Below are 27,351 nucleotides of genomic sequence, written 5' to 3' on the forward strand. Positions count from 1 at the left end.
ATTGAAATAAGAACACCGTGAATTCATTGTCCCACGAAGGGGAAACTTTATTGACACATTCCTGGGGTCAGATACATCACATGATCACACTGACAGAACCACAGGCACATAGACACAGGCAACAGAGCATGCACAATGTCGGCACTAGTACAGTGTATATCCACCTTTCGCAGCAATGCAGGCTGCTATTCTCCCATGGAGACGATCGTAGAGATGCTGGATGTAGTCCTGTGGAACGGCTTGCCATGCCATTTCCACCTGGCGCCTCAGTTGGACCAGCGTTCGTGCTGGACGTGCAGACCGCGTGAGACGACGCTTCATCCAGTCCCAAACATGCTCAATGGGGGACAGATCTGGAGATCTTGCTGGCCAGGGTAGTTGACTTACACCTTCTAGAGCACGTTGGGTGGCACGGGATACATGCGGACGTGCATTGTCCTGTTGGAACAGCAAGTTCCCTTGCCGGTCTAGGAATGGTAGAACGATGGGTTCGATGACGGTTTGGATGTACCGTGCACTATTCAGTGTCCCCTCGACGATCACCAGTGGTGTACGGCCAGTGTAGGAGATCGCTCCCCACACCATGATGCCGGGTGTTGGCCCTGTGTGCCTCGGTCGTATGCAGTCCTGATTGTGGCGCTCACCTGCACGGCGCCAAACACGCATACGACCATCATTGGCACCAAGGCAGAAGCGACTCTCATCGCTGAAGACGACACGTCTCCATTCGTCCCTCCATTCACGCCTGTCGCGACACCACTGGAGGCGGGCTGCACGATGTTGGGGCGTGAGCGGAAGACGGCCTAACGGTGTGCGAGACCGTAGCCCAGCTTCATGGAGACGGTTGCGAATGGTCCTCGCCGATACCCCAGGAGCAACAGTGTCCCTAATTTGCTGGGAAGTGGCGGTGCGGTCCCCTACGGCACTGCGTAGGATCCTACGGTCTTGGCGTGCATCCGTGCGTCGCTGCGGTCCGGTCCCAGGTCGACGGGCACGTGCACCTTCCGCCGACCACTGGCGACAACATCGATGTACTGTGGAGACCTCACGCCCCACGTGTTGAGCAATTCGGCGGTACGTCCACCCGGCCTCCCGCATGCCCACTATACGCCCTCGCTCAAAGTCCGTCAACTGCACATACGGTTCACGTCCACGCTGTCGCGGCATGCTACCAGTGTTAAAGACTGCGATGGAGCTCCGTATGCCACGGCAAACTGGCTGACACTGACGGCGGCGGTGCACAAATGCTGCGCAGCTAGCGCCATTCGACGGCCAACACCGCGGTTCCTGGTGTGTCCGCTGTGCCGTGCGTGTGATCATTGCTTGTACAGCCCTCTCGCAGTGTCCGGAGCAAGTATGGTGGGTCTGACACACCGGTGTCAATGTGTTCTTTTTTCCATTTCCAGGAGTGTAATAATAATAGAAATGACTAGAAAGTGATTTGTCAAGAAAGTTTGTAAACTCTCTGGAATATTGTTAGTACTGCAGAATGGAGTAGTACTAAGCATGCCTCTGATGTTATCGGATGTGTTTTTATGTTTGGCAATAACAATGTAATTTATGATTTTAAAGTTGAAATTGTAAAGAGTGGATATAGAAAAATGTGATCTAATAAATAATACAGAAACAGAAATTACAGAACAGGCTTACTTCAGCAATATCATGTCATTTGAAAGCTACAATGTCAAAAATTTCAGCTTCAAGAATCAACACCTAGATGTGAAGAACTGGAACCAACTATCAGAAAAGAAGAAAAAAGTTTATTGCAAAGCTTACTCCTGTCAAAGCTTAATAAAAGAGTCAATTACGAAGTGCATGAAAAACAACAAATGACATGAGGGAGTGAAAGATTACAGTGCTACTTTTTTTAGTAAAGGGCTCAACTGCACTGCTGCATGTTTTGCTAGTTTGCATTGTGGCATGCCAATACTACCATTGGTCAAAGTGCTACACTACCCTTATCAGTTTCAGGCAATCCATAGAGTCTGGGAAGGATTGGTGCATATGTGTGTAGCATCTTGGCCACAACATCTGAGATCGTGCCATTCTTGAGGAGCTCAAAAGTTCCTCACTGCATTTTGGCTGTGGTGTTCTTATTTAGTTCATGATATGCAGATTCATCCAATAGCTGGTTTATCTTAAGTATAAGGGCAATCAAATGAAAACATGACATATGGGAAACAGTAAACACACTATTTCAGAAGCAGTGGCAACAACTGTAATACACTTATCCTGCTGAGACAACACTGCCAATGCCTTGATGAAAAAATGTTTATGGTTGCATATAGAAATGATCAACTGAACCCAGCAAGCACTTCTTCCAAAGCAAATCAACAGCCATTAATGACTTTCTTCAGGACTACAAGAATGTGCAAATCACATGGACACCAACTGGGATGGGTAAGGGCTTCCCAATGAAACTTCTGAAGCATTGTCGAAACAACCTTGGCTTGTTTGTTAACTGAAATTTACATCTATGTGTAATAATAATCTTATAAATTATAGAAGGAGTGTATAATAAACCAGCTGTCTATATACTGGTTAAGTGAAGAGACCCTTAAGTGCAGATTTTCTAACGAATTGGAGTGGCTAATGACATATTCTTTTATGTGTTTCTGAATATTTGGAATTTAAAATTTCCTGCTTGAAATATATCAGAGAACATAACTGTTACAGAATTTTTCCACCAGAATATAAAAATTCATCCTGAAACTGTAGGCATAGATGCTTAGTCTATATGGCAATTTTTGCTGCTAGTTTTGCTGGTTATGAATGGCATAGTTCCTCATGAACTAACTCTGCTTACTAACAAAAAATGCTGAGCAAGAATCCTGATGTTTTTTAAGAAACTTCTGTGAGATGTTTTCTAATAAACTACTTAATATTTTTACTGCATACTTCTGAAGAATAAATAATTTTTGGCCTTAGCTACAGTGCCCCGTAAGTTAATGTCACAGGACAATAGAGTGAAAGAATTCAAGGTATGCCAGCAATCATGTCTACAGTTTAATATCACAATAGAGATTTTGAAGTGCAAAGCAGGCAGATCTGAGCTGTTTGCTTAACTTATCCACATGGTGGTGCCACATTACAGAAAGTCTCATTCAGTGTGTCCCCTTTAATGTCAGTTCTGGCACTAACTCCAGTTAGTTTGAATTAGTATGATATGAGCCTTTGTAGGATTATAGGTTAAGCTGTTTGCTTTGAACCAGCCATAAACCTGTTCCATTACTTTCATATCTGAATCTGGTATGAATGTGTTTGGGACCTTTTTAGAATGTCTTATCAGCAAACATTACTGTTTTTATACAGTCGTACAATGACACAAATCTTATAGGTAAAAAAACTTGCAGGACACCAAGTTTAATCTTTCAACTGTGAAATTAATCTCATTGCTATCATTTCATTAGTTAATGTGACACTTTTTTTATTAAGACAAGACTCCATCCAAGCAAGGGGGAGGCATGTCTAACATTTTAGCTTCCCTACTAAAATTTTGTCATGTACACAAATGTGCTGACAAGGTAAAAAAAAAAAGCCAAGATGATTTTGTTTGTTTGTTTGTTTTTCTTCTGCTAGAACAGAGTTTGGAGAAATCTTATTGCTTGTTCAATACAGACACCTTTATGAAAGAAATTGAGCTGTGATTAAGAGGTTATTCTCAGGAAAGTGTTTTTACTTTCTGTTGTAAGCTACTTAAGAGATACGGAGGGGGCAGATGGTTTTATATTAGAGGTCACTTGTTTATTTCCACTTTTATAACTGGGTATTACCATTGCTCACTTCAGCCCTTTAGATAACACACCAACTACTGAAATGGTTAGAAAAGTAACAAGGGAGGTGCTACTAAGTTAGCAGATGGTTTTAATACTGTATGTAATCAAAGAACTGCTGCTTTTTAAAAACAGTCTTTTTGTGATCCCTCCGACAGTTGATTTGCTAAACTTGTGTCCAAGCAAGCCTAATCAATCTAATTTTCGTGGTCCATTCTTTGTCCCATTGTTTTCAGCTACTCTTAGGCAAAGCTCTTGTCTTTTATGGCCAACAATCCAAATTTAACAATTTTTCTGATCATTTTCAGAACATTTATTTTAATTGATTGTGTACAATTTTTTGGTGATAATTTGAAAATTTGTCACTATAATCCTTCGTTCTTTACTGCGGCTAAGCATCTGAATTTAGATAGCATTCATTCTTCCGGATAAGATACTGTGATATTACATGGCAAATATGCATAATCTCTTGGTGCTGTTGTCCTTGTAAATTCTCTCTGAATGTTTTATTCATGTTATTTACAATTGTTTCCCTTCACTACAGTGAATGGGGTAACCTTTTACCAGTTTTGCAATTCTGTTAAAATACTGAACACAAACTGCACATAACAACAGACATCGCAACATTTTACATCAATAGCTACTGTGTGCCTGAAGAAGTGAAAATTCAGAATAATTATGCCTTGTTACAGTAAAATTTCAATTTTAATACTGGTACACTCAGATTATGTTTAGACCAGTCTTAAACATAGGATTTTTTTTCCTGTATCTAATGCTCTGACTAGCTTGAGACCATGTCAGGAGGAAATCTGGTGTTAATAAGGATTAAAAATAAACAACTTGAATTCAGTACAGTATTGCAGGTTTACTTTGAAATATCAAGATATTTGCATCGACCTGCAACCGTTCAATTTAAACTGATGTCAGAAACTCTCTTCATAACCAATGCAATTAAATAGTCACATCTCTAAGAGCATATAGGAAGGTGGAAAGAAAGTATGAACTAGAAATCACAGAGGCAACAGAAATTACTTTTAGTACAAAATTATGTAAGTAGGTGGAAACTAGCCTTATGAAACAAAAGTTGTTGGTGGTATCAGATACATTGACAAGTTACAGCTAGAGTAGAATATAAAACATGCTGATATTAGTTAAATTGGCCTTTTGGTCAGAAAAAAACCATCGTTAGTATTTTAGGGGCCCCACACACACACACACACACACACACACACACACACACACACACACACACACACAAAACCTCTTCTCTTTTATAAATGCTGCTTAAAGATATTGTCTTGAAAGACAGACTAGCTGCAGCTAACACTCTGAAAGTAGATCTTGTACATGGAGCAACTATACATACTTAGATAAGACTAGCCTTCCAAGTAAGTGTTGAACAAGAGTTATTAGTTAACAATCCTTTAATTAAGTAATAAATACAAGCACTGAAATTTACATTACTTATAATATTTGCAATGCTTTTCTGCAGGTTTCAGCTTTGGATGTATTTTTATGAATATATTTTCCCCATTGAGATAAATTAAGAACATAATTTCAATTTCAACTACAGTCATTGCTCACATCTCAAAAAATTACTCAAATCAGCACATATGCCATAGTTACATTTTACCATAACTTTTGCATGCAAACTTCACAGTTGTCAAGTCACTTTTTATTCAAATGGACTGTAGCATGTATTGTAATTTTTTTACCATGTTGCAATAAGCCTGTGATTTTTATAGACATTTGTTACAATTTTATTGCCCATGCTGAAATTCAGAAAATATGGACTTTTCTGTTACACTATAAAATTGCATGTCCATGCAAAACTGTACACCTTTTTAGATGTAGCCTTCCAGAAAGAAAGAAAGAAACCGCAACACACGTCAGTATTGAAGTGTTTGAACCTTTAAGTTTTGCTGTAAGTTTTTTGCTTTATCAAATAATTTATTTTCCATGCACACTTTTTCACTGATGTGATTGGAAAGAATGAGGTAATGCAAAGGCAAAACAGAATCTTTCCACCTACCCACAGATGTCTTTGCTTCTACCCAGGAACTGTATGTGTCATGATATCAGTCTGCTTTGTAATACAGATTCAGATATAACCCTGTACAGTTTAATGAATACATATGTAGGATACATATTTTTTCCCTGAAATGTGAACATTTGATCCTAAAATCCATTTCTTTTTGTTTTAAGAAATGATACCAAGCATATATTATGGCTACAGTTTACTTACACAAGTGTGTACAACCCATATTTTATGCTTCCTTTAAGATAGTGCAGAATTTAAATAAATAGTCTGGCAGACTTTTCTGTTACAACCTGGCTCTATTATAACCATTCAGTGGTGGATGAAGCCCAATTATATACAAGAAGAAATTTCTTAAGGTGTAATAAACTGAGTACTTTTTTCCAGTTCTTGCCCTTCAGCAACATTTCTATAACAAAATGTACTATCACTAAGAATAGAGAACTTTTATGACAAATTCAGAAATGTATTTTATTACACATTTCATTTGCAAAAATGTGAATACTTCATAGTGTGATTATCATGTTTGCGGCTACACACCACACAGGAAACTGTTTATACAGACCTACACAACCAAATACCAGCCCATTATTTACAAGTAACCATCCCTCAGCCACATGTATTCTAATTGTGAACGAACAATGTCAACTCACAAGTTCAAGTCTTCTTTAATTGTGAATTTACTTTTCACTTTAGTAATGAACAGTCTGGAACATGCAATGTTTTTTTTCAATTATATTATTAGATACAACATTTCAACAAGACAACAAATAACTGCACCAAAAAGTAGCACAACATGTAGCGTCTTTTCTTTCATTAAATATCTATTATTTTCAATTGTACTTATCACAAATATTAATGTAGTATATATATATATATATCACAGGTACATACTGTTAAAGTCTGTAATTAAAAATATAGTCTACATACAAATAGTATTCAGTACATCCACTTTCTTGGTAAGATTGTTGCAGCAGTCCAGATATTACAAAAAAAAAAATATTTTTCCATTCTTCTGGTTGTGGAAAATGAATTGTATTGCACATATGGTCATACAAACTACCTAGAGCTCTGAAACTGATTTTGGAATTGCTACTCTCAATGCCTCCTGTACACTAACAACTTTTATCACAATAGATATACACTAACAATCCCACTAGATGACAAAATATGAGTTCAATACCACCTTATAAGATTGTACTAGATAACAAATACTTTAAATACTGAAATATGCTAAATTTTGAAACATTTTAACATATAACAAAGAGTTTACATAATGTCTGATTACCAATAGGCCTTTAATGCACAACCCCCTTACTTCCTGTTATAAAAATCTAAAAGAAAGGTCAACATAAAACTGATTAGTGATCTAAAAGACATTTAGAAAAAAGCCAGTTGATATTTAGACAAAATACAAACTCTCAAAGCAATACTGTACTTTAGAACAATAGTCAGCTAGTTGATGCCAATTGCGAGTACAGAGTCGCAATGAATGGTTATCACCAAGTCCACCTTTATATGCACAACTGTGTCCTTGCTCTAAAGTTTCACTATTCACTGAGATTCTTACTCACTTTCCAAAAATGTCTGTTGTCTTTGGTTAACTGTTAACTTCTTCAGCATAATGACAGCAGTGCATATTCATAACAGAAAAAAAACACACACACACACACACACACACACACACACACACACACACACACTCACTCACTCACTCACATATGTTCCTTCAGCTGTTATTAAGCTTGTCATGAAGTCACATTGAAGGTAATGCTTTATGATCGCACTTGCAGAAGCATGTTGGCGAAGTTTGCATTTGTAAACTTGAAATGACGTTTGTCATAAAATTTCAGAAGTGCTGGGCTGTATGGATGGTTGTCTTTCAAGTGTAGGTAATGAACTTCAGGTTCACTGGTTGTGTGACCACATTCCTCGCACACGTACATCTGAAAAATTATTTTCTGAGTTAGAAATATAATGTAAAAAATGATAAACTGAAAGATAAAAACAAAATGGTGATTATCACAGGGAAGTAACAATCTCCAAGAAAAGGTGTGATAAAATGAAATTTTTTTCTCAAATGCTCAGAAATTCTTGGAAGACTGCTAGTTACTTTCTCACCATTCCCTTTTTCTTAATAAACCATTGTTACTGCATCACTAATGGAAATTTTAGTTACCTTTGTTCTCCTTTCTTTGTAAGCATACTGATGCTGGACCCCATGGACCTTGAGGCAATGAGATTCTAGAGAACACCGCTGTGTGAAGGATTTTTCACACAGGTTGCATTTATATGGGCGAACGCCTGCAACAAAAGACTATAATGAGAGTTCGCCCAACAGAATACCTATGCATGAAAACACATTCCATTAGACTTTATTATTAATCTCAATACTGTTCTGTGATTACTATTCTGTGATTCATCTTGCATATCTTTATGGTTGTTATTACTGCCTGCTCTCTATCACCAGTTAAACAAACCAATGCATAAAATATTTGTCCTTTTAAAACAACTTTGAACAGCTGACAACAGGTAAAGTTATGTTGACTGAATGGTCATTAACTCAAAATACAACAGACCACAGTCATTGCTTCTGAGAAATTTTAAGTAAAACGCATCTCTACCTTTTCAAACAGTGCTGTTTTATTAAGAATGTGATAAATATGTACACACACCTGTATGTGTCCTGGTATGCCGCTTCAAGTCAAAAGTGTCATTAAACCCTTTTCCACAAAAAGTGCAAAGGTAACGTTTCACATCACTGTGACACTTCATATGCCTATTGAGAAGTCTCTGCAGACTGAAGGTTTTGGCGCAGATACGACATGTAAAACGTGTAGGATCATCAGGATTGGCTGAGGGACGTTCCACAGAATCATTTGTAACATGGGCTGCCCTTGAAGAAGGTCTTCCTCCAGGCACTGCAGGTGTCATTTCATGGTTTGCCAATGGGTTTTTGATGCCATGACCACCATTGACAAACTCCAATGGCACCTCCACAGGCAAACCAAGCTGTAAGGAAAAACCTCATTACTATCACAAATACAGGAAAGAAAATGGAGAACCAGAATGCAAAGAATAAAATTATTACCCTTTGCTGCAAGATGTTAACACGAACTTGCAATGATGGTATGTTGCTGATGTCTGTCTGTACAGTGTTTGCATCTGAGCTGTTTGCCGTTCTGCGACTTGGTCCTCCAGAAATTGAAGCAGGCGGTGATAGAGAACCAGGTCCCGAGCCAGCTCCATCGAGGCTGCAGGAGGCGGGTGATGGAAGTGAAACTGCCCCAGGTGAATGCAGCTCTAGGCCTCCACCAGCTGTGAAGGATGAAAGCCCTGGTGACAGCTGTAGCTGTGAGCTAGCTGATGAATGCTGCTGGACCATGTGCTGCTGTTGTGACATCTGCACCTGTAATAATATTTTAAAAAATTCTCATTATAAACTGATGACAAGTTAATGATAATTTGATTTGATTCGATACTTAGAACTTTAAGAAAAGAAATAAGAAGAATCTAAAGACCTGATATTAACACCTATTTACTGTAACACTTAGGCAGGATGGACATGGACGAAGAGTGGGCAGAACGAGATTACAATGAAAATCCAATTCACGTATCTATTTAACAATTGTGAAGCATTACTGAGTTCGCTAGTATTTAAGAATTACACAGTTCTCTCTCTCTCTCTCAAGTAGAACTACCTATATCCGTAACAAGATTCTATTGATTTTTACTTCACATTTCCACTGATCTCAATTATTTATCTATACTCACTGTTTTATCCATTTAGTGACCTAAAAAAACTAATTGCTTAAATAATTTTCACTGCAAAAGCATTCAGGCCCCACTGTAGATTTACACATAAGAACTTAGAGATGCTGAATTAAATAACATGCCAATTATACTATTCATTATACTATTCGTTATACTATTCGTTATACTATTCGTTATACTATTCGTTATACTATTCGTTATACTATTCGTTATACTATTCGTTATACTATTCGTTATACTATTCGTTATACTATTCGTTATACTATTCGTTATACTATTCGTTATACTATTCGTTATACTATTCGTTATACTTATCGATTATCATCTCTCTCTTTTAACACAGATTTAGCACTCTGATCAAGATCCCTACATTAACTACCTACATTCCTATTTCCTTCAACTTGCTTCTCTTCAGCTACATAGGGTGATGCTGACATCACCTTTTATTTAAGTCCATGTCTGGTGCTAGCCGGTAAGCTAGTAACGGTTTCTATTTTATTGTAATTTCATTTTGGACCTTTTTTGTGCACTTATTACAATGCTAGGACCTTTCAAGATTTTATGAAATAGTTTTCGAAGTGCAAAAGAAGTGGAAAATCTGGGAGTGAACAAGAACATGAAGAAGAGATAAGGCTGCTGCTCACCACAGAGCAATGGCATTGAGTGGCAGGAAGGTGCAATGGAAATCCATACCTGTATCTGCAGTTGCTGCATATGAGGCACAGCATCCGGGGCTGGAGAAGTAGCATCTGTCGGAGGGGAAGCTGATGATGATATATGTAGTGCCAACTCTGCACGCTCCTTTGGGAGAGGACTATAGCCAACATTGTTTGCTGAGGGATTGTTTTCTCCATTTCCATAGGAGGAGGATGAAACACCATTCTTTCCAAATTGAGAGGGTGCAGCAAAATTACGTGAAGTGTCAAAACTGCGCTGTCCATTGTTGTTAGCTGAAAAAGTAATATTTCATTACATAACTGAGCTGAAATATTGTGATGAGACTTAACTATCTAAATATAAATATGTGTAATGGTGTAGTGTTATGGGTATTTCTCAAGCTACCTGTAATGCTCCCAAACCTGGTAAGCAGGCCATTACTCAAAGTGAGTCTAAGTAAAATGTTATTCACAAGAAAACTATTTTCACTCAGGAACATGGGAAATAATGATACATAATAATTGGTCACTGTGTGTAAAAGTGTATGTTATACACTGTATTGCACAATGAGCTACCAGACAGAAAAATGAGAAACAGCTGCAGCATTCAAAATGACATCTATATACTCCTACAGCAAAATCATAACTATATTACTTCATTTTAAGATGGATGAAAGTCCAAACAAATCTTGGCATAAAGTAAGAAGAAACTAGACTTGCTGCTGTATTTCTTCAATTAATTTAATCTGCAGCCATATGACACTTTTGTTACATATAAAATACATATTCCCATACTTGGGACACAGTATCTATCAGTTCTATGACAAAATAAGTAAATATATGAAAGCAGTCGCTCAAGTTACAGGAAGATTGTTGCCAAAACATTCATACCTGCAGATGTAGAAAGGCCAAGTACATTCTGACAATGTTCTGGAAATGGATCTACACTTGGTTCGACTGGTGGTGGAATATTTGTATTGCTGCTGTTGCCACTGACATTTTGCTGACCTGCAAAGTATATACATCAATTTCAAAGTAACCAAAAAGCTTGAACAATTCCTCTCGTAAATCTTGATTGAAATCTGTTCTGCACAACAGTGTCTAAATAGATGAAAGAGGATATAAGAATCTTTTAATAGGGTTTACATCAGTAAATTTAAGTTCAAGTATAGAAGTAAAGATATTCAGTTAATTCTACCTACCAAAACTCTGCCAACTTTTGTTACAATGAAAATTATATAGCTGACTTCTTATGCTATGATTGCATCACTGTTTTCATATCATAAGAGTCACTTTATTACAGAGTGTTTTAAGACTAAAAAATTCGTGTCAGACACACGTTACATTTAAAGACACTGATCTGCAACCAGCTACAAATATTTCCTTATCCTTGCGAAGACAAAAATTACTAATTGCCAGAGTACACTAGTAACATCACACACAAAAGGATTACATATTTTTATTAGTAAGCAAGTTATCAGGATGAGATTTCACATCTTTCAACATACTCCAGCAAAGTTTAACCAGTCTAAGTATTTGGCCTGTTGTTAATTAAGAATGCAATTTTTTGACAAGTACATTGCAACTTGTTTACTCATTAGAAACCGACCTAATCATTTAACCATTGTAATGTGTACCTTGGCTGTCATCATCCAGTAGGCCATTTGCATCAGCATTTCCTGTGCTCTCCATGGCAGCATCTGTATCATCAGCCTCTGGCGAAGACATCCGTTGAAGGAAGAGATCATCAGAGAGAGAAGCAATGAGAGCATTGTGGTCATGTGCGGGGCTTGAAAATGCTAATGTTGCTGTGAAGGGTAGGGGATCAACAACACTTCCCGACACCATATCCACCACCATCTGGTCTGCTGCAGCTGCAGCAGCTGTATCCACACTGTAAGAATTAAGTAATTCTCATGGATTAAGTGTTTCACTAACAAGTTTTTCCTTGTGTTCATCAAAACATTTACATGTAGATATGTTAGAATATGTCATGAAACAGAACCTTGTTTTATGTACCTGAACATATTGTATGTATGCTGAGGGGCACCAAGCAGATGAACAGGAGGCAAGACACTGCCCTCAACTTTAGGAACCACTTGCTGGCGTTGATTTTGCTGCTGCTGCTGCTGCTGCTGTTGTTGTTGCTGCTGCTGCTGCTCTTGCTGCTGTGCAGCCACTGCTGCGGCAACATACTCGCTCAGTTCATCCTCCTCCTCCTCTTTGAAAGAAATGCCATATGATTCACATACATTCTGAAGGAGAGAGTATTGCTTCTGCTGATTGTATATGTCCTGCTGTTGTTGCTGTTGGTGGTGGTGTTGCCCAGTGTCACAGTCCATTGCAAGTGGACCTAGCAGAGAGTAATTTGCGTAATGCTGAGCAAATACACCTCCCAAGCCATTACCATTGCTTCCTGCACCACCACCAAGGCTACCAGCTTTCAGGCTCTCATAGAATGGAGGCAGTGAACCTAAAATTTAACAAAATAACTCAGTTTCATGCAAATAATGGATACAAAGAATTTAAAACATCAAATTACAACATTTTCAATTTTTAATATGTTCTAGGAATATATTTTTGTGGATATTAAACTAATTTACGGTTAGCAATACTGAAACAACAAAACCTCTTTGCAACATCTGGTCACAGCAATATTATGAACTTTCCTCCTCCTCTGAAGAGTTATTGGATTGTTTACTTAATCTAACACTAACTCTTCAGAGGAGGAGGAAAGTTCATTCTAAAGATTTCACTTGCAGTAAGAGGCATGTAATGTAAATAACTTTTAAAAAAGAAACACTGCAGACTTCACTCTTCTAACAGTGAAAATTTATGAGGGTTCTGAAAGTTATTTCAATTTCAGTCAAACAAATTTCCATAGAAACTTACATTATCTCCGTAGAAAATGTTAGATTAAAAGAAATATGTTTACAGGAATACAAAATTGAAAGAATTTAGCCACTGAGAACCAGCTTTATATCCTAGCCAACAATAATAGAAATGTCTGAAAATATTCAATTATAGCTCAGATTTCAGTTACCTGTAGGAGGACTATTGGGTCCATACATATTGGAACCACCACGGTGTCCACCACCACCACCTCCCGGGTTCATCGAGCCACCGCCTCCTCCGCCACCACCACCCAAAACGCCGCCACCACCACCTCCGAGGCCGCCACCACCCGAGTAGCCACCGAGACTGCCTCCTGAGGACCCACTTCCAGATGAACTTCCGCTGCCTCCACTGCTGCCACCACCACCACTACCACGGCTACTGCTATGGCCATGGCCAGCAGCCGCTGTGCGTGGAGTTCCTGCACCGTGGCGAGCCAGGAGGTGCTGAATGGGAAGAGGTGGTAACCTGCTACCTACTTTGAACAACTGGAAACGTGGTCGAGCCCTCCTGTCATCAATCTGTGGAAAGTGCACTCTTGTCACTATGTTGTCTGTGTATTATGGTAACTTCAATTTTAATGTACTGTACTTTGTATATCTGATCTAGGAATGTATTTGCACAGAAATGTGCAACAACAGTTACCATGTTTAACAATTCTTGCAATATTTTTATCTATAGCCACTGCAGGAAATCAAATCTGCTATTTCACACTTCACCTTTAAGCAGCACTTTTGAAGTGCAGAGTTTCCCCAGTTTTTTTGGCTTTGCTTGACCTAACAAAACAATGCAGTACTATGGATTTTGATAAGAAAATATAATTTCCATTTGCCAGGAAACTACATTTTACTCCATTACCAAAATATAATGTCATGTAGCTATCTGAATTCTTACATTATATGTCATTCCATACTAGCTACAATGCTATAAGAAAAATATTTGTCAATTTGATAACAGTAGTCTAATTATTCCAATTACTTCTCATGTGTGAAACAGCTTATTAGCTAAATGTGGCATTTTTCTAGAAAGTAGGGATATAGCAGATGCAGTTCTTTATGTTTGGTGCAGTGCACGTAAGTAGCCAGCTTTAAATTGTTATTTATAGACTCTACATTCCCCACTCAGCTTTCTCTACATCAAAGAAATGTTTTAGGATTTCAGTTGCATCAAGCTTCAAATATCCATGAGCTTTTGGCAGATTTGTTTGAAGCCAATTTTATGTGGTATGGTCATCACAACTGTTGTCACTATCCTTCTATAAACACAATGACAGTTATGGAGACACAAGGTCACAGTGACTAAAAAATTTGACTAAGTGCAGAAAGCTCTTCAGTATGCAGTTCAGGCACTAAGAACTATAAGGGCTCAAGGCAGAGAAATTAGGTTCTTAGAAAAATAGATTTTTGTGAAAATGAAATTTATAAACATCTCACACTTCCTACAAAAACATGTACCCACTTTAGGTTATGAAATACTAATATTTAAGATTATGTTTATTATTAATATTAAATCACAACATTTCCATGTTTATGCTAGGACAACAATGTATTTTGACAGCTGTAAAATTTGTAGTTAATGTGAAACTAGAATCACATCATAAAAAACAGATACTATATTCATCACACATGTAAATTACGATCTGTTTCCAACAACTCATTCTTCGTTAGCACCCCTGTGGGCTTGCGGTTCAGATAAAACAGCCGATACAACTCTGACTACAAAGTATTACTACTAACATGCAGCAGACACAAAGTTTTCAATTATAGGTAACAGCTGAGCAGTGCAGAGTAATAAAATCATGGAACTGAAGAATAACAGAAAACATAAGAAGGGACTATTTTATTTGTAATTTAACCAGACTCCAAGGCCCTTCGACTAAATTGTCCCAAGTCTGAATTTCTGACGAAAATAAAAAGACGACCTGAGAGATGGAAAATTTTATCACATATGCTCAACTGACCTGGGAGGTATCCTGATCTGTGGCAGACCCATCTCTCTTCTTGGGCACGTGGTAGTCTATTGGTGCGTCCTGCTCAGGGCCTAACTCAGGAGCATTACTGGGAGCAGATGTGGGCGCACGCTGAATGACCGATACGCGCTCAGCGGCAGCCGGTGGTGGCGTCGGGGTGATACCGGCATCTGGTACTGCACCTGCACTAGGAGTGCCAGTACCTGGAGGTGGCGGTGGCGGTGATGACACCGAGTCCTCCGACGGTGGAGCAGAAGGTGGTGGAGGTGGTGGCGGAGCTGTTGCAACACCAGCATATTCCTTGCGTTCAGCACGTGTCAGTACGTGGGCGCGTTGGGTTCCACCTGTTAATAAGAAACAATTTAACCAAATGCTCGAAATTTCATGTTTTATCAGTCAGTATTGAAATGAAGGTGCACATGTCATTGCAGTGTTGATGGCCAGTTTTTAAAAAGTTACAGTATAAAAAAGCACCAACATTTAAATGTGACTATAAAGTAAAGAGTATTTATTTGCAATTTTAGGCAACTTTAGCCCCATCCCCCCAATTAAACTAAGAACTTACCGTTAGCAGGGGTAGTGGATGCCTGCTGCAGGTCTGCACCCAATAGGGACGAGTAGAAGCGGTGTGGTTTGTGGTCACTAGCAGCGTTAGGTTTGGTCGCAGGAGTAGGCGGCCTGGCATCACCGTCACCGGAGCCCACACCTGTGCTGACGCTGACACCCGGTGTCACAGCCTGAGAACCCTCTGGGCCCGGGGAAGAGGACGACTTGCCGTCGCCATCTGCATCGCATTTCCCGTCTGCACAGAAGAAGAGATCCCTGCATTATGTGTGTGTCCCACAGAGCACATACAAAGGCTGCAAAATGCTTGCTGACAACAGTGGCAGGTAACATGAACCACTGCCATAAACACGAATGACGACGGAGTTGTTACATCTGATAGGAAGAAGATCGACACGAAAGTGATGGATGAGGTCAGCATGAATCTTACACAGCACAGTGACAACGAAAACAAAGGCGGAAATTGTAGGAAAAACGTGTAACTGTAGAGTAGTTATTGCAAAACCCTCTTGTGAACTAGATGAATGAAAAGTTCTACTTTTACTGCTTTGCAGGTATCGACCTTGAGAAAGCAGAAGGTCGTTGCGGGCAGAGTGAGAGTGAACACAGTAGAGCACACGCCGTTAGCTGTGGGGTGGGGGCCGGGGGCTGAAGTCTGGCAGCGTCGCAGCTCACCTGTGAAGATGGGAAGACCCGGCCCGGCTGGACTCTGCTACCGGTAAAAAAGTGCTCGCCATCCGGGATGCTGGACGCAGTCGCACCTGCCCTGCACCCTTCTGGCCCCTAAAAGGCGGTCGCGACTGCCACCGCTACTACATTTGGGAGCGCCTGCTCTTCAGCGAAACGTTCCGTCGCTGTGCTACCATTTCTGAGGAACCATGTGGCTTTTAAGAATTTTAACCACTCTGTGGCAAGTACCGTGGAACACTCGTCACTACCAACGTTGATTTGGAAACACGACGGCTGCGCCTCGATGGCGCCATTTACACAAAACTGTAATTCGAAAACCAATTCTTTCGCGATGGTACTGTTGTATAAAACCTTCTGAAACTTCTTACCGCGTCAATTCGGGATAAAACTTCGAGCTTTCAACGATTACCTTCTTCGTTTTCGTCAGGAGCAAATGACTGAACTAATGCTGTGGTGACTATCTAGCCCATAGACGGATTCTGATTGGTCTGTAATGACGTAACGCTATCGCAGATGGTGGCGCCACTGCTCCCGCAGTAAACAAACATTGCGACGAATATCTATATCTTCTTTTACATCGAGAGCTCGGTCTATGCACCGCAAAGATTATATTCGCTGCAACGGTTGAAGATGATCTCACACATTCTAATTTCTACAGCGTCTAATTACATACCACCAGTATGTAGAATCATGGACTGAACTTCTTTTTCGACGAACAGTATTTTGTGTTTATAAGGCTGTGCTCAGCAAGTGCTGTTTCTTCAGTTCTCTATTTTTAAATATGCTGTTGTTCTGCGCGGGTGGACCGACCGATATAATTGCTTCCGCACTCACAAGGCATGTTATAAATCCCAAGGATACCAAGACCGAGGCTATCCTTAACTGGGTGTAGCATCATCTTTATCTTCTTAGGAGGTCGGGAAATATATCTTACACCTCGTCTTCCCAGGGCTCTGTCTATTTTGCTGGATATAGCGCCACATTAAGGAAGGAATACAATCGTCCGCTCATCCTGTGAATTGTCAACATGTTCACGTTTCCTTTTCTTTTCTACCGCAAGCTGACGCACACTGATTTATGTCTTAGCGCTCAGAGTTCTTATCATCCAATCCAAAAAGGAGCAGTCTTCAATACATTGGTACACAGAACAAAAACTGTTACTGACGAGGACCACGAAATTAATCATCTGAAGTAGGTGTTTCGAATGAACGGCTATGGTGTACGTGATACGAAGTCAGTGTTCCCCAAGAAAGTGTTTTCTTTCTATCTATCTCTCTCTCTCTCTCTCTCTCAACCTTTCAACGTTTACTGGATCTTATCAGGTATTGTGTTTCATCTGACAATGCTTTGCCACGCTGACGAGGAGAACACGGCAAGGGCCTTAACCTGATTTCCCAGAAACTTCACTCAGTGGAGGAGGGGTAAAAATAAGCGAACACGTGTCTCCGCTTATCCGTTCATACTCGGCCGTTCCTGAAAAAACGGCGGTCAAAGTTTTCGAGGTAGTGTTCATGCTCTTTACCACACGATATCCTCAGACGAAAAGGTGGCACATCAGCGTCGCGACTTCTTAATTTTGCACCCCGTGTTCGACCCCCGATAACTACTTTCGTTTTTAAAATAACCTTAGAAATCACAGCTAAAACTATTACATAATTTGAACGACAATCAATTTAAAATCAGGTGGTAAAATAGTCTATATTAAAACTGAGGAAGTCTAAATTCACAATAGTTGTTTATTGAATAATCAGCTATTGCTGATTTGGACTTTCACTCAGTTATGATGTAGACTATTTTACCACCTCCGATTTTAAATTTAGGTTCCCTCACATAATGCACTTTTATTTTTCATTTATATACCCACGTCTGTAGAATAGGACTACATGCATGTTTTCCTGTGTATATTGATGTAACGCTGTCCTTATTCGTCCCACTGTACGTCAGGTGAATGTTTTCAGCCATCTCCTTTAGCGTATCTTGCTTCATAATCTGTCTCAAGCCCGTTTCAAGCCCCTGTTTTCGGAAAAGTGACCATTATGCATGGTTTGCCGCGAAATTGTCAACGCGCGAAGTCTTCACCAGTGTCAGTGATGTTTCTTTCCGGAGTGATCTTCATACGAAGAAAAGTCACTGTGGCAAAACTGTCTTGGCGTGATGCTCGTGATGGTCGGAATATCTGTGTTTTGAATGTTTCTACGATCGGTATCATCCAAGGCAATGCATCAAATCTACATCATCTACATGTACATGGATACTCTGCAAATCACATTTAAGTGCCTGGCAGAGGGTTCATCGAACCATCTTTACAATTCTCTATTATTCCAGTCTCGTATAGCGCGCGGAAAGAATGGACGCTTATATCTTTCCCTACGAGCTCTGATTTCTCTTATTTTATCGTGGTGGTCGTTCCTCCCTATGTAGGTCAGTGCCAGCAAAATATTTTCGCATTCTGATGAGAAAGTTGGTGATTGGAATTTCGTGAGAAGATTCCGTCGCAACGAAAAGCGCCTTTCTTTTAATGATTTCCAGCCCAATTCCTGTATCATTTCAGTGACTCTCTCTCCCACATTTCACGATAATACAAAGCGTGCTGCCTTTCTTTGAACTTTTTCGATGTACTCCGTCAGTCCTATCTGGTAAGGATCCCACACCGCGCAGCAGTATTCTAAAAGAGGACGGACAAGCGTAGTGTAGGCAGTCTCCTTAGTAGGTCTGTTCTTTCTGGAGAATAAACATATGAGTAAAATGTAAGGAATAATATAAGAACTGATACGAGGATGAATTAAAATGAGAATTTAAGACGACTGTAACCCCCTCAACATTCCATTAGATACATACGTTATATAATAAATGTCTAACACTTATTGTGAATCCGGTCGTAATGTTACAATTAATATCGCCCAATTTGATATGAAACATTCTTGTAGTAACCTACGGACATGGAAGACAAATGAAAACAGAAATAAAATAAATAAGAACAATTGGCTTTCGAAAACGGGTTGCAATATTAAGAAGCGACGATGCTAACCACTGAGCCATCATTTCGTCTGACGATATTGCACGGTAAACACAGAGTACCTCGAAACCTTTGACCATCGCATTTTCAGAAATGGACGAGACACGTGTTCGCTTATTTTGACTCCTCTTCCACTGAGGAAAGTCCATGGGAAATCGTGTAGATTAGATTAATACTAGTTCCATGAATCATGAATACGATATTTCGTAATGATGTGGAACGAGTCAAATTTTCCAATACATGGCATAATTAAGTTAATTTAACAACATAATTAAGTTAATATAACAACTTTTTTATAATTTTTGTTTGGTTATTTTTTTCTTTTTTTCTTAATTTATATCTAAAAATTCCTCTATGGAGTAGAAGGAGTTGTCATTCAGAAATTCTTTTAAAATCTTCTCAAATACTTGTTGGTTATCTGTCAGACTTTTGATACTATTTGGTAAGTGACCAAAGACTTTAGTGGCAGTGTAATTCACCCCTTTCTGTGCCAAAGTTAGATTTAATCTTGAATAGTGAAGATCATCATTTCTCCTAGTATTGTAGTTATGCACACTGCTATTACTTTTGAATTGGGTTTGGTTGTTAATAACAAATTTCATAAGAGAGTATATATACTGAGAAGCTACTGTGAATATCCCTGGATCCTTAAAAAATGTCTGCAGGATGATCTTGGGTGGATTCCAGCTATTATTCTGATTACACGCTTTTGTGCAATAAATACTTTATTCCTCAGTGATGAATTACTCCAAAATATGATGCCATATGCAAGCAATGAGTGAAAATAGGCGTAGTAAGCTAATTTACTAAGATGTTTATCACCAAAATTTGCAATGACCCTTATTGCATAAGTAACTGAACTCAACGTTTCAGCAGATCATGAATGTGTTTCTTCCAATTTAATCTCTCATCAAAGGACACACCTAAAATTTTTGAATATTCTACCTTAGCTATATGCTTCTGATTAAGGTCTATATTTATTAACGGCGTCATACCATTTACTGTACGGAACTGTATGTAGTGTGTCTTATCAAAATTCAGTGAGAGTCCGTTTACAAGGAACCACTTAGTAATTTTCTGAAAGACATTGACAATTTTATCAGTTAATTCTTGTTTGTCAAGTGTGATTACTACACTTTTATCATCAGCAAAAAGAACTAACTTTGCCTGTTCATGAATATAGAATGGCAAGTCATTAATATATATTAAGAACAACAAAGGACCCAAGACCGACCCTTGTGGAACCCCATTCTTGATAGTTCTCCAAGTTTGAGGAATGTGCTGATCTTTGCATATTATGAGAACTGCTTATTTCAACTTTCTGCACTATTCCAGTTAGGTACGAATTAAACCATTTGTGCACTGTCCCACTCATGCCACAATACTTGAGCTTGTCTAGCAAAATTTCATGATTTACACAATCGAAAGCTTTTGAGAGATCACAAAAAACCCGATGGGTGGTGTTCGGTTATTCATCATTCAAAATTTGATTGGTGAAAGTATATATGGCAATTCTGTTGAAAAACCATTCTGGAAACCAAACTGACATTTTGTTAGTACTTCATTTTTACAGACATGTGAAGCTACTCTTGAATACATTACTTTCTCAAAAATTTTGGATAAAGCTGTTAGAAGGGAGATTGGACGGTAACTGTTGACATCAGATCCATCCCTTTTTTTATGTGACGGCCCTTGCTGTGTTCATTTAAGTAGCTCGGATGCCAACTCCGGCGGAGCCCACGAGCTCATTTTATGCAGATGTTTGGTGTGCTGTGAACGCGTAAGAGTGGGCAGAAGGACAGTAGTGTATATTGGGGCGCGGGCGAGCACCTGCCGAGGGCTGGGCGGAGGGCCTTCGGAAGCCACCAAATGGAGCAGGGGCGGCGGCATCCGGCGCCTCTGTAAATGGCCGCCGCAGCGCGACCAGCGCCCGGCAAGGCGACGTGACGTCCGCGGACCGCTACGCCGCTTCCGTCGCCTGCGTCTGCGCACGAGGTACCAACAACGGCTGGCAGGAGGCTACACAGAATTTACTCAGACTCCGGCAAACTTTCAGAGGTTGTTCAGGGTCTTTGTACTCTGCTAGAGGAGACCCGTGGTCTATCTTCGCACTCCACAGGCCGCCTTACGACATTGGAATGAGGTGCTCCTGGTACCACGATTTTGCAGCCCCACTTTCCTGTTCAATTTGTACGTAGTGAGTGACAATAACGACTGCCGGTAACTCTCCGTATGAGCTCTGATTTCTGATTTTCTCGTCTCTGTCAAGCCACGAAAAACATGGTGGAGAAAACAGTAAGTTGCTTGACTTCTTGGAACGTACGGACTCTGAATTTAGGCAGCAAACCTCTTTGGGATGCACAAGGATTATCTTTTAGCGTCTTTCACAGGAGATTTTTTAGCATTTTCGTAACGCTCTCGCCATTCTTAAATCATCATGTGACAAAACGCGCCGCTCTTCGTCGGATATTCTGTATTTCTTCTACGAATCCAAACCGGTAAGGGCCACACTGGTAAACAACATTCACGAACTGGTCCAATATTTATTTGGCGAATGAATACCTTCCTTAAGATTCTTCCAATGCATCTCTGCCTGGCATTTGCTTTACGTACGACAATTTAAACCGTTTCACTTTAGGTCTTTCTGGATGGTTGCTCCTAGGTATATTAAGGTTGTTTCCGTTTTCAATAAGGTATGAGGCGTGATCAGAAATTAAAGGAAATTTTTAATTTCGAGGTCATTAAACATGCGATTCTCAAATTTTTTATCTCGTTCGTACAAATGTTCCTCGTGTGTATCTGCATTTTCAGCAGTTTTGAATATTTAGTTTCTTTTTGACAGTCGAAAAGGTCGTACGTGTTTGAGTGCTCTGAGAACTACCTTCGGAAAAGATGGATCAAAGAATTGGCATTAAATTTTGCTTGAAAGAAGAAGTGCAGCAGCGCATTCGAAATGTTGACCGGCGATTTTGGCGAATCTACTATCAGTAACACAGGAGTTTACGAGTGGTATAAACGTTTCGTAGAGGGTCGAGTAACCGGAGAAGCCGCTGAAAACTACGACGGCCCTGAATGCCCTAGCAGATCACTGCCGACAAGCGGAAAGGTGAATAAAATTGTTCTGGAAAATCACCAGAGAGGTTGCTGCTGATGTCTGCATATCTTTTTGGCTGATGCCAAGCAATTTTTTCGGATATTTTGGGCAGAAACGTGTAGCAGCAACATTTGTTCCAAATTTGTTGAATTTTGACCAAAAACGACGTCGCGCAGGCATCGCTTAGGAATTACTGAATGAAGTTGACAATGGGTCAAAACTTCTAAAGAAGGTTATAGGAGCTGATGAAATACGGTTATATAAGGTATGACTTCGAAATCAAGGTCCCATCGTCCCGATGGAAGTTGCCTGACAACCCAAGATAGAAAAAAACTTGTAATTTCGATTACAACTGATGGTTCTTCTTACTGATTTCTTCAATTACAATTAGACAGTGTACCAAGAGTTGCTGCCTTACGGTCGTACGGTCAGTAAGGAATACTACTTGGGAATCTAGCGCTTTTGAGTAAGTAATGCCAAGGAAACCACCAGAATTGTGACATAACCACTCGTTGAAATTTAATCACATTCGTTCCCGCTAACACCTAAAAACTTTGTGATATTTTGGCAAAAACAAAACCGTTAAGTTTCCCTACCCATCTTTTCCCTGGATATGACCCTCTGCTACCTATTTCTGTTCCCAAGGCTGAGGAGAACGATGAAAGGACATCGTTTTGCTACCTCTGATATGCTAAAAACGGAATCGCTGAAGGAGCTGACCACCACAACGAAAAGCGACTGCCAGGAAAAAGCGCTGGCACAGGTGTTTCGTATGTGAGGGGAATTACTTTGAAGGGACAAAGTAGTTGTTGAATAAATATTCTTAAAAAAACAAGAATTCCCGTCGCTTTTGGATCACACCTTTAATATCGGCTCAGCGTAATCGAACAGTGGTATCTTCACGAACGTATACGCAGCACGTTGCGTTTATTTACTTGGAGGGTCAATTGTCATTCCGTGCATGATTAGTCTATTCTCTGCAAGTCTGCCTGCAACATTTCGCCACAGTCTTCAGGGCTGGAGTGACTCTTCTGTGGAACATGTGGGTCTTGCTGGGACAAGCGACTTTTCACAGGAAGGCACAAAGAATTTCTTTCGTTTCTACCATGTAGCAAAGCGGGCTGTAGTGTGCAAAACGTGTTGCTTGACAGCTTGAAAAACTGCGACCAGTCTCTTTACGGTGACTGACGTGAAAACAAGAAACTACTTGAGGTGTCTTGCGCTCCGAAGAAATGTCAACACATTCCATGTCACGAGTGTTACTCTGCACAAGTGTCACTAACTCCGTTCTTCTGGCGTTGCACGCTTCCCGTATACAACAGCGTCTGCAATCATTCAGCTTCTAAAAATATCATCTAGATCATTAATATATAGTGTAACGTTCCTGTAACACTCCTTTTGGTTACCCCGGAAATTATCTTGACATCCGCTTATTTCGTCACGTTAAGAACTACTTGTCGATTACTATCTGCACGGAAATTCTGCACACAGTTGCAAAACAGGTGCGATACTCGCCAAGCTCGCATGTGTTCACTAGACAGCGCGAATCTGTATCGAATGCGTACCGAAACAAGTTACACGGCATCAACCAGGTCGCCAAGTCTACAGCATTCCGTGTATCCTTACAACTAAACTCTCCGTGTATCTTACAAGTAAACCTACCCAAAGAATACAATTCGATTTTGGTCGGCTTTGAATATGCTATAGTGTAGAGAAAAATAGTTTTTTTATATGTGCCCATACGGCCATTAAGCGGGGTGATACTCTTTAAGAAATTTCATTTGAAAAAGAAAAAAATCTCTCACCGTTGAAACAGTAATAGACACGAAAAGAGATATCAAATGAAAGTTCTATCGTTGTTAATGTGCGCTGCAACGGTGCATCCAGATTTGTCAAAAGTCTTTTTCGAAATCCCCTATTCTTGGTGCTCAAAATCGAAGTACGTTCAGATTTTTGTGACCCAAACAGTTCTGCGCTTCCTCGGTACAGATTTACAGTAATACTACAACAATAATTAAAACAATTTCAAATATAAAATAATTAACTCTGAAAATGTTACAACTTGAAAAAATACGGAAAATATAAAAAGAAATACAACACAAGATAAAAAGATAAATAAAATTAAAAGGAATAAATATACATGCAGAATATACATTTAAAGTGTATTTAACTTGGAAAGCATTACTGAACAACCCAACACGACAACTGGCGTTGGAAGGACATAGCAGGTGCGTGCACAGCGACAGAAAGGTATTTGTACCCGATTTCTGACATGCGTCTGTGGAGTACCACTTCACTATATATGTGTATGAATTTGGTGTTAACGATGCTACACGTTTTGCTATTTGTCAAATGTGGAAATGAGAAACAAGGTAGAGTGCGCAAGAATTTCGGCAAATCTGGGTGCACTATTGTATCGTACATTTAAAACAATAGAACTTTTATCTGAATTATTTTTATGTCTGCTATCGTTGCAGCGTGATTCATTCAGAAATATTAAACTAATTTTTTTCAAGGTGTGTGTGGGAGGGTGGGGGGTGGGGAGAGGAGCTTTTGCTCTACACAACAACACATTCAAACCCCATCAACAGGTAAGTGCAGTCCTATCCTTTGCATATGTTTACTCGTTAGATACACAGACAGAGTCAAGTTCCGCGAGATTAAGTGCCCGAGACGACCTCTGAAACTCCAGTCTGTTGGCAGGCAGCTTCCCGCTGCCAAACAAGGACCCAGTGGCGGTCGTTCCCAGGTGTCCCCGAGCGTCCTCCGCCGCCTGTGTCCTTGGCACAGTTGAGCAGCCCAGGCCTACGCTCCCAGTCAGACACGGGTTTCTGGTTCACCAAATGTCACCGCCCATCTGAGGGAACTATTTAGTCAGTCTTAAGTTTTAAGGTTTTAACAACCTCTTCAACCACGGTTTATTCGGCTGATGGAAAATAATTCTGTTACGCAGCCTGGTACATTAACACCTGAATTTAAACTGGGAATTTATTACGGAAGGTATCTCGGGCGCCACATGAATTGACCAACCACTTAATTACCCTGAACATTAGCTTAAAAATTAGTGAATAGGCCACAATTCAGGAATGATTAATGTGATCTTAATGTACCTTTATAGTTCTTGATTAATTCTCGGGACCATCAGCTTCGGAAATTCTCTGAAATACACTAATAATTATACGCGTGTGAGCTGGCTTGGAAGAGCCTCGATAGGAAATTGGATGAAGAGTGGGTGAGTTATTGAGCATCAGGAATACCTTTTACTGTACATTTCAGGATTAATTCTTTAAAAGGAAAGCTCATGAACAAACGTATATCTAAAGGTTAACCTACAATGGAGTGTTGCTTTGCTGTAAAACGGATTGAACTGCCTACATGGATAACACGATCGTTTGAAATCTTGAATGCTGTGGGAAAGATGGATAACACATACCGGGTGATCAAAAAATCAGTATAAATTTGAAAACTGAATAAATCACGGAATAATGTAGATAGAGAGGTATGAATTGACACACATGCTTGGAATGACATGGGGTTTTATTAGAACCAAAAAAATACAAACGTTCACAAAATGTCCGACAGATGGTCCTTTATCTGATCAGAATAGCAATAATTAGCATAACAAAGTAAGACAAAACAAAGATGATGTTCTTTGCAGGAAATGCTCAATATGTCCACCATCACTCCTCAACAATAGCTGTAGTCTAGGAATAATGTTGTGAACAGCACTGTAAAGCATGTCCGGAGTTATTGTGAGGCATTGGCGTCGGATGTTGTCTTTCAGCATCCCTAGAAATGTCGGTCGATCACGATACACTTGCGACTTCAGGTAACGCCAATGCTAATAATCGCACGGACAGAGGTCTGGGGGGCCAAGCATGACGAAAGTGGCGGCTGAGCACACGATCATCACCAAACTACGGGCGCAAGAGCTCTTTCACGCGTCTAGCAATATGGAGTGGGTTTTTTTGGTTCTAATAAAACCCCATGTCATTCCTAGCATGTGCGTCAATTTTTACCTCTCTATTTACATTATTCCGTGGTTTATTAAGTTTTCAAATTTATACTGATTTTTTTATCACCCGGCACATACATTCAGACTAACCATTCATCGCACATGAAGTTCTTCAATAATTTAATAATGGGAACAAGGTCTAAATTGGGTTTGAGAGGCTAGCCTAAATGGCGTTAGCTTTACCAAAAAAATATTCCGAAACTTACAAAAAAAAATTACGTGAGACTGCAATTAAGAACAATGAATAGGACCTACCGTCCTGTGGACAATTCTTCCAAAAGGTAGGAGCCACCTAAAAATCTCGAGTAACCACGTGGCTACCACCACAAAGAAAAATCGGTAAAATATTTTTTTAAAATCACGACAAGAAAGATCACGAAATTAAACAGAGTACGAGAATTTATTGGAGCAAGCAAACTGCTTCACTTGCAAGCAATAGAATACTGAAGTACAATCTCACAAACAAAGCACGTGGTGGAGGCTACCAACCCTGAACAAAGAAAACACTCAAATCAGCACAAAAAACAATGGATTTTATTAATATTACTACTTAATGTTAAAACCATGAACATTGCTCCTACTCAGTTACATGATTTATTCAGAAATCTAGTCATACTCAGAGCCACATGACATGTTCCACAGTCCCAAATTTAAAGAGCACAAAAGAAACACTATTAATACGAAAAATCACGTAATTATTCTCAATTCCTGCCTACGCAAGGTATTCCGAGTTATTCTATAATAGCTGAAAACTACTGTGAAATGAATTGAGGACTCAGTTAACCTGCAACTTGCACTTTCACAAAACTACAGCACTATGGATTAAGCTACTACGTGTTACCTCTTCCACGACTCCCAGCGCAGTGA

General features: G+C 39.7%; 1 protein-coding gene across 1 annotated transcript in view; it reads right to left on the reverse strand.

Annotated features, from left to right (window-relative positions):
• Positions 1-4,459: 4,459 nt before the first annotated feature.
• LOC124787839 (transcriptional regulator ovo-like) overlaps positions 4,460-27,351 on the reverse strand; it is a 129,225-nt gene continuing 106,333 nt past the window's right edge. Inside the window, exons 2-12 of the mRNA XM_047254781.1 lie at positions 15,671-15,907; positions 15,097-15,449; positions 13,285-13,657; positions 12,261-12,714; positions 11,879-12,135; positions 11,133-11,249; positions 10,279-10,535; positions 8,903-9,220; positions 8,487-8,823; positions 7,991-8,115; positions 4,460-7,757 (exon numbers count right to left, since the gene is read on the reverse strand). Coding sequence (XP_047110737.1) covers positions 7,587-7,757; positions 7,991-8,115; positions 8,487-8,823; positions 8,903-9,220; positions 10,279-10,535; positions 11,133-11,249; positions 11,879-12,135; positions 12,261-12,714; positions 13,285-13,657; positions 15,097-15,449; positions 15,671-15,907 — 2,999 coding nt within the window. The 3' untranslated portion in view covers positions 4,460-7,586. The remainder of the gene's footprint in view (positions 7,758-7,990; positions 8,116-8,486; positions 8,824-8,902; positions 9,221-10,278; positions 10,536-11,132; positions 11,250-11,878; positions 12,136-12,260; positions 12,715-13,284; positions 13,658-15,096; positions 15,450-15,670; positions 15,908-27,351) is intronic.

Source organism: Schistocerca piceifrons, chromosome 3 (assembly GCF_021461385.2).
Source record: "Schistocerca piceifrons isolate TAMUIC-IGC-003096 chromosome 3, iqSchPice1.1, whole genome shotgun sequence".
Taxonomy (NCBI): domain Eukaryota; kingdom Metazoa; phylum Arthropoda; class Insecta; order Orthoptera; family Acrididae; genus Schistocerca; species Schistocerca piceifrons.